Source organism: Cervus elaphus, chromosome 15 (assembly GCF_910594005.1).
Source record: "Cervus elaphus chromosome 15, mCerEla1.1, whole genome shotgun sequence".
Lineage (NCBI taxonomy): Eukaryota > Metazoa > Chordata > Mammalia > Artiodactyla > Cervidae > Cervus > Cervus elaphus.
The window spans coordinates 56,754,157-56,763,105 of NC_057829.1; the positions used below are offsets into that span (position 1 = coordinate 56,754,157).

At 39.7% G+C, this 8,949-nt stretch overlaps 1 protein-coding gene across 1 annotated transcript; it reads right to left on the minus strand.

Moving 5' to 3' along the window:
• Positions 1-929: 929 nt before the first annotated feature.
• FGFBP3 (fibroblast growth factor binding protein 3) lies at positions 930-2,200 on the minus strand. The gene is made up of 2 exons (XM_043926931.1): positions 2,133-2,200; positions 930-1,795 (listed from the first exon to the last, which is right to left on the minus strand). The coding sequence occupies exon 2, from the start codon at positions 1,704-1,706 to the stop codon at positions 933-935; it is 774 nt and encodes a 257-aa protein (XP_043782866.1). The 5' UTR covers positions 1,707-1,795; positions 2,133-2,200; the 3' UTR covers positions 930-932.
• Positions 2,201-8,949: the final 6,749 nt, after the last annotated feature.

Below are 8,949 nucleotides of genomic sequence, written 5' to 3' on the forward strand. Positions count from 1 at the left end.
TTAAATCTAGCCATACAGTTTTTATTGAGCACCTAATGTGTGCAAAGTCTATTATTACATCTTATTTAAAATGGAATATGTTAACAATTAATTACATGAAACAGAGATATGACTTCCATTCTGAGATGTGTGCTTACATTTTAGCTGTTTTTAAAAACATGGTCAAACACAAAGAGAATTATTTTTTAAAACCAACTTCTATAATTCACTTCTGAATTTGGAAGGTTAATGGGAAAGTTTCAGAATGCCAGGCATCACTCTGTTTAAAAGCAATACTTCTAAAAGAATTCAGAGGCAAATCCATCTGGAAAATCTTTTCACTGGAATCAATTTTGAGCTCCCATTGGCTTTGATCCCTATAGGGATCATCTATGACTGGAGACAGCACCCAAGTTCATACTAATTCCTAAAGAGAAAAAAAGTTGGTAATCTTGTCAGTCGAGTAGATGAGAAGACACTGAAAATTCAGTCTGGCTCAGGTTATCAATTGTAATATAAATGTGTTAGTGTACATTGTATCCTGCTTCCCACAGGAGTCACATCATTTTAGTCACTTTTTCCCACTTCCTTTTTTCAGCCTCTCTCTGTACCCATCTCTCTCCCCAGTGAACAGTTTTTGCACATTTAAGGTATGCCTACTTACGTCTGTTTCCACTCTTTCTTCTGCTCTTAATCAGGCTCGACTCAATAATTTTTAACTTCTCTGCTGTCTCAGGGACTGTCCACACCCTTTACACTCCCATCCCAAGCTCCCTACCCCCACCCCCACTCTACCCCCCGCCCCCCCCAGTCCCCTTCTAGAACCTGGACTCTTCCCCACTCTCCTGCATCTCCTGGCCTAGGATGCCCTTAGTTTTACCTCCCCGGCTGGGCATAGACCCACCTCCCCTGCCCCCCACCCCTCTTCCCCAGGCTTCCCCAGGCCCGCATCCTCAGCCATTCCAGAAATTGACAAAGAAGTTGCAGAGAGAGTGCCACTTCTCAGCACAGTAGGTGTCCGTGAGCTTCGCGTTCTCGTCCAGCCCGTCGGGATCAGGCCCGGTCCCCAGTGGTCGCTGCTCATCTGGGTCCCAGGCCGCCTTCCTCTTGCCCCCTCTGGGCTTCTGCTCAGAGGGCTTCCCTTTGGGCGACGCGCTCGGGGGAGGCGGGGCCCGTGCCGCGGGGCCCAGCGCGGGCCCTCGGGGCTGCCCCCGGCTCCTGGCCCGGGGCTTGGGATCCCGGGGGAAGCCCGCCGCCGCCTTGGGGCTGACGACTGGGAATGCCTGGGGCACCAGGCGCAGCTCCGCGCCACGGCCCTTCTTGCCGGCGCACAGGCGGGCCTTGAGCGGCGCGGGGTCGTGGCAGGGCCGCCGCTTCCTGCGCAGCCCGCCCAGCACCTGCTTCCAGTAGTGCGATCGGCGGGCGGCGTAGACGGCGCAGCGCCCCGGCTCTCCGCGGTAGGCGCACTGGTGGCGCGCCCCGTCCGGGCCTTGGCAGCGCAGCGCCAGCTCGCGGCCGGCCTCGGGCCCTGGGGCGGGCGGCAGGAGCTGCCAGCTGCACGAGTGCCGCTCGGGGCTGACAAAGCGGCCGGAGGAGCCGCCTGCGGAGCCCGAAGCCGGTTCGGCCGCGACGCCGGCCGCCCCCTGCTTTCTCCCGGCGGCCGCGAGGAGGCAGCCGCCCAGCAGCAGCCGAAGCGAGAGGAACGCTCGCCACCGCAGAGGACTCATGGCTTGTGGTGTCTGCTCTCAGGTCGGCTCTCCAGGGACCCCCTGGGCGCTTCAGCGGTAGCGGGGCCAGGAGAGCAGCATCCTTGGTCCTGGGGACAGAGGCAGAGACGGCTACTGACAGAGGACAGGCATCTGCCAACCCTCCTCCCCAGACTCCCTGGGCGCTGGTTTCCAGGGGGCAGTAGCAGCTTGCGAAAGGCCCTTCTGAAAAGTTTTCCTGAGAAAAAGCCAATTACTGTCTAAACAATCTTTTTGAAACTATTTGCGCATTGAGGTTATCTCCCCAGTGCAAATACTACAGCAAAGCGACGCCTGGTAATTACGACTTCCCCCTCTACCCCCTCTCTTCACCCTCCAGTAATTATATACAATATCGTTTCAAATTATTCTTTGGAAAAATGCACTTTTACTGCACTTTGAACTTACCGAATTCTCGGAGAGGTGGCAGGGCCTTATTAAGGTGGGGCGAATTACTGCGTGAAGGATTAGTCTGTTTTAGCCGACTCCCAGTGAATGAACGTGTTATCAATGGAACTGAAGGGGCCTCCCCCACTACGCCCCTCCCAAACTTCTCTTTCACTGGGAGATTTCCCATCACCGCGCCACAAACACACACACACGTATGATGGAAGTGATGCTATAACATGAAATATAAATCTTTTTTGATTCCAGGGTTTAATCACGCGAATTTTAACGTCACTCTTACCTATTTTTTCTTACTTGAACTGTATTTATTTTAACTGAATTATCATTGATTTACAATACTGTGTTAGTTTCAGGTATACAACAAAGTAACTCAGTTATACATATATAGCAATATTCCTTATAAAAACTCTTTTCCATTATAGTTTATTACAAGAGATTGAATATAGTTCCCTGTGATCTGCAGTAAACCCTTGTTGTATATTTCATATACAGCAGTGTGCATCTGTTAATCCCATACTTCCAATTTATCTCTCCCTCCAAATCAGTTGTTCTCAATACTCTTCTAAAAATAGGCATTCATAACTATATTTGCAGTAATGGAAAAAATGTTTGAATAGTGCTTCCTTCCCCTTTTAATAACAGCTTTATTTACCATTTTGCTGTGCTTAGTCACTCAGTTGTGTCCGACTTTTTGCCACCCCACGGACTGTAGCCTGCCAGGCTTCTCCATGGGATTCTCCAGGCAAGAATGCTAGAGAGGGTTGCCATGCCCTCCTCCAGGAGATCGTCCCAACCCAGAGATCAAACCCAGGTCTCCCAAATTGCAGGCAGATTCTTTACTGTCTGAGCTCCCAGGGAAGCCCTTTTATACAGTTCACCCATTTAAAGTGTAAAATTCAGTGGTTTTTAATATATTCACAGATATGTGCAACTATCACTACAGTTAATTTTGGAACATTTTTATGACCACAAAAAGCAACCCCATACCCTTTAGCTACTATACCCCCTCTCCTTTTACATGTTTAATCATTTGGAAATGAAAGTTAAAACAGAAAGATCTGAGTTTTAAGAGTTAAATAAAATGAAATAAAGCAAAAACAACTGTAAATAGCCTAAACTGGGCACTATTTACACTCTGATTTTTATATCATTCTGAGTTCTTTATTTTCACCCATGATTTCAAATAATTTTTCTCATCCTAATAATATTAATCCTAATAACTGTTACTACTGATAAAAATGTAATATCCTAGTTTATTGACTTATTATATTGTCCAGCATTTCACCCAGGGGTGAGCATTGATCTTTTGATTATTTTTAGGTATTATAAATCAAACTTAACTTCTTACAGAAATTAGAAGTTTAAAAATTGTTATTATAGTATAATATTACCAATTCAAATGGTTAATCTTTAAGAGTTAATATGTTCTTTTTTTTCTTTCTCCAATCTTTATTTTTTTAATTTATTGATTTTTTTTTAATTGAAGGACAATTGCTTTATAGAATTTTGTTGTTTTCTGTCAAACCTCAACATGAATCAGCTGTAGGTATACATATTAAGAATTAACATGTTCTTGAATCTTAAAGATATTTACATTTGAACAAAGCACTTTTTTCTACATTTCAGGATACTCCATTATCTTTTTAAAACTGTTCTCAGTAATACATGTGATATTTTTTAATTCAAGAGTTTATACCTCTGACTATAATTGTTTGATACAAGTAAATATTTTCCTAAAATACTCCTACAGGAGGTCAAGAAGTCTCATTATACTTCCTAATGTCTTCTTGTGGACAGTATTTTCTGTTACTGAACTCCCATTGGTGTTATATTTCAACATTTGCAACTTGATTACTACCATAAAAATCAGGATATTTTAATATTAGAATTTATTTAAATATGTTTTTGCACAAAGTAAACATCCAATAGTGTATGTTGACCTAAGGAAGGCCATTTCTACCACTCTGGTGAAATGAGAGAGATTAAAGGACTTACCCAATGTCACACATCATTTAGTGTTAAAGCCAGAAGCCACCTGACTATAAATGATCAAAGATCTTTACATTTCAGCTTTGCATTTCACTACTATCACTTGCAAAGTTAGTTAGGTCTTGATTTACACCAATTCAACTTAAACTGAAAAACAATTAGTACCAATGAAGTTAAGAAATATTAATATAGATTTTATAAACAATAGCTTATTAATCCATTTCACAGATGTAAAATGGATTCTCTTCCCCAGAAAACCTTGTTTGTGTAAGCAAAGTACTATATACAGGCTTTTATCTGGTGCTCTGGCATTACTTATAGTTACTGGCTAACGAACCAAATAGGAATAATTTTTCAGCTAAAGAGTGACATCTTGTGACATTTTTCACTAATTACAATGAAAAGTTTGTTACGGGAAAGTCCTAATTATTAAGGGAGATAGATATCTGAGACCACTCTTCCTGTCAGAAACATTGCCCCCAGAACAGAGGGGGCACACAGATGTGCTCTGCCATGTCAGAAAGGGGTTCAGTTCAGTTCAGTTCAGTTGCTCAGTCGTGTCCGACTCTTTGCAACCCCACGAATCACAGCACGCCAGGCCTCCCTGTCCATCACCAACTCCCTGAGTTTACTCAAACTCATGTCCATCGAGTTGGTGATGCCATCCAACCATCTCATCCTCTGTCATAACTTCTTGTAAATTGTCATTAAATACACAAAACACAAATTTTAACGATTTAAACCATTTTAAGTGTACAATTCAGTGACATTAGGTACATTTACACTGTTGTGCAACCATCACCACCATCCAGCTCCAGGACTTTTTTCTTCTTCCAAAACTGAAATTCTGTACCCATTAAATGCTAACTCTTCATTCCTCCCTTCCTCCTCCTCCTTCCGTCTCCACGAACTGACTACTCTAGGTACGTCATGCAAGTGGAATCATACAGCATTTGTCCTTTGGTTTGTTGGGTTTTGTTTTTGTTTTGGCTGTGCTGGGTCTTCGTTGCGGTGTGTGCTCTTCTCTAGTTGTGGTTCAGAGGCATTTGTCCTTTCGTCACTAGTATATTTTACTTAGTCTGACTTCTTCAGGTTTCACTGATGTAGCATGTGTCAAAATTCCTTCCTTTTTAAGGCTGAATAATATTCCATCGTATGTATAATTCACATTGTGCTTATGCATTAATCAGCTGATGGACACTTTGGTTGCTTCCACCGTTTGGCTATTGTGAATAATGCTGCTATGAATATGTGTGTACAAATATTTGTTTGAGTTTTTGCTTTCAGTTCTTTTGGTCATCTACCCAGAAGTGGAATTCCTGGATCATATGTTATTATTATTATTTTTTTTTAGCTTTTTTAGGAAATTCTGCAGTTTCCTATAGTGGCTGCACCATTTTACATTCCAACCAACAGGGCACAAGTGTCCCAATTTCTCCAAATCCTTTCCAATACTTGTTATTTACTTTTTTTTGTTTGTTATCTTGTGTGTGTTTGCATGTGTGTCTTATAATAGCCACTCTGCTGGGAGTGAAGTAATTTTAATTTACATTTCTCTGATGATTAGTGATGTTGAGCATCTTTCCATGTGGTTCTTGGCCATCTGTGTGTATCTTCTTTGTAGAAATGTCTATTCAAATCTTTTGTTTCTCAATTAGATTTTTTTTTGTTGTTACTGAGTTGTAGGAGTTCCTTATATATTCTAGATATTAACCTCTTATAGATACATTATGCAAATATTTTCTCCCATTTTGTGGCTTGCATTTTGGCTCTGCTCATAGTATCCTTTGATGCACAAAAGGGATTTTTAAGCAGATTAATCTCAAAACTATAATGTTGAGCAAATGAAGCCAAACACAAAAGAGCCCATATTAAAGGTGAAAGTTAAAAAAAGAGAAATAAAAAAAATTTTTTAAATAAATAAATAAAAGTGAAAATTGCTCAGTTGTGTCCGACTCTTTGTGACCCCACGGACTACACAGTCCATGGAATTCTCCAGGTCAGAATACTGGACTGGGTAGCCTTTGCCTTCTCCAGGGGATCTTCCCAACCCAGGTATTGAACCCAGGTCTCCCGAATTGCAGGCAGATTCTTAACTGGCTGAGCCACCATATCTATTTTAAGTTCCACATCTGTATAAATTTCAAGAACAAGCAAAACTAATAAATGTTGGAAAAAGATCAGAACAGGGCTGCCTCTGGGGCATGAGTGAGGCTTGTATTGACCAGGAAGGGATTTAAAAAAAAATTATAGGGGTTCTGACAATATATTATATCTTGATAGAGGCTTGGGTTACATTTAAGATTTGTGTATTTCATTGTATGAAAAATTTCCCAAAGAACAACTCCAAGCCTCTAAACAATTATTAAACCCAAGTTGTTGATATCCATGCTGAAGTGTTTAGGGGTGAAGTATACTTATATTTGCAACTTATTTTCAAACATATAAAAATTAATATGGATGATATGAATAGAAATGAGTATTAGAGTTATATGATAAAGCAAATATAGTAAAATATTAATTGTAGAATCTAGGTGATAGTTATATGAGTGTTGACTGCATAATTTTCTTCAACTTTTCTGTATTTTTTTTTAAATTCCATGATAAATGTTGGAAAAAATAGAAATAGAAAATAAAACTATTTTGAAATTACCATTAAAATTAACTATCATTCCTATAGTTAAAATTAATGTATATTAGTATCTCTTCAGATTTGTGTTACATAATTTTTTAAAGGAAACAAAGGTCGTATAATTTTTACATTTCCATGACCTTTCACAAATTTCATTTTGCTCCCCACCCTACTTCCACCCAGGGGTAACCAGCATTTTATCATAAGTTTGGAGTGTATTCTTAGAATCCACTTGTAAAAATTTTATACTTGTCTATGCATGTATGTAAAACTAATGTCAAGTACAGTCATTGTGTCTTCATTTATAATAATGAAAAATTGGAAAAACCTAAATGTCAATCAGTGGAGAAATGAATAAGCTATGGGTTTTTATATGATGTAATCGATCTTGGAAACAATGTTAATTAATGAAAGCAAGCTTATAAATTATACTTTTATTGTTAATGGATACACATTTGTGTGGCAAAATTATACAAACATGGGCAGGGAGTACACACACAAACTTTACAGTAACAGTCATTTCCGGGAAGGTAGTGAGGGGATGTGATTAGAAAGGAGTAAAAGACCTCAGTCACACCTTTAGTTTCTTGAAAATTTATTTGACGCAAATATGGTAAAACATTAACATTTGTTCAACTTGAGCAGGGCGTACATATGGGGATTTATTTGCTGTATTTTTTTGTATGTTGGAAATAATTCATAATTTGAAAATACAAACAGTGTAGCTTTGTAAATATAGCTTTTAGAATTTATAGAATCATATGATAGTGTAAATGTTCTGCAGCATGCTTTTTAAAATTCAGCTTACGCTTTTAAGCTTTGTCCATATTGGTATATGCAGATCTGGTTATCTAATTGCTGTTTTTGGTATCCAGTCATACAACTATATCACATGCAATTTAGCCATCACTCTGCTGATGGACATTTAGGTCATTCCATGAATATTATTATCAATACAGTTTTATGCAACAGACTCTGCTTACTGTAAATCTTTCTTGACAAGATATACAGACTGTATTAGGAGGATGAAGGAAAAAAAAGCAGCAGAGGAGACTCTTGTAAGCAGCATATGTGTTCCTCAAAAGTCAAAACAATTGCCTGCTGATAATTAATGAGACATTCAAAGCAGATTAGCTTTCCAGATGATTCGGATACCACTCTGCAAAGTATGGGCTTCCCGGGTGGCACTCGTGCCAGTGCAGGAGACATAAGAGATGAGGGTTCGATCCCTAACTTGGGAAGATCCCCTGGAGGAGGGTATGGCAACCAGTATTCTTGCCTGGAGAATCCCGTGGACAGAGGAGCCTGGCGGGCTACAGTCCATAGGATCGCAAAGAGCCTGACACGACTGAAGCGACTTAGAACACAGGTTTTCTAAATAAATAACGCTGCAGTGAACAAGATCTTGTGTACAGGAGTGTTCCCTAGAGTGGTGATCTTTATACTGAAGTGTGTGTACTCCTGAGAATACCAAAAACTTTTCAAGAAGTTTTTAGGCCTAAGTTGATATTATTATTATTTTTTTTCTAAGTTGATATCTTTAAAACTCAAGTTTCAAGATCCTCAATCTCCATATATGTGCTTTCCTCCATATGTTTATTTCAAGCAGTCCTGGGTCTAGGCCTGTGGTTGGGTGCTGTGCAAGTTGTCATTTTCCACCTCCAATCACAATTGCTCTTCTCTCACCTGACTACAGAAAGGCATAGTTCTCATCCATAACACCTTTCATTTGATATGCATAAATTTTAATATTTATGCGTTTTGAATTAAATTTTTATTTTTAAAATTTAACCTATTTATCTAAAATATATTTTTGTTTTTAGCATGAGACAACAATGTAATTGTAAATCTACTGACTTTGACATAATAGTCTAAATAATACAACTGGACACTTTATACTCTAATATTGATATCAAAGTCTCTTTGATCATATAAGAAGTATAAAGTTTATGGAAGTATCATTCCACTATCTTCTTAGAATTCCCTGAAGTTATGGTGGCCATATAAGACAGTTCTGGTCATGAGATATAATTCTATTAAGAATTGGTGGAAGCTTTTTGCTTTTTTGAAACAAGCACCACTCTGTTTCCTTTCTTCTTTTTGGGTGTGTGACACCTGGTGGCAAAGGAGCCATCTTTCCAGCTCATCTTTCCAGGAGAGCTGTTCTCTCAGGGGAAGCTGACTCCACTCCCATCT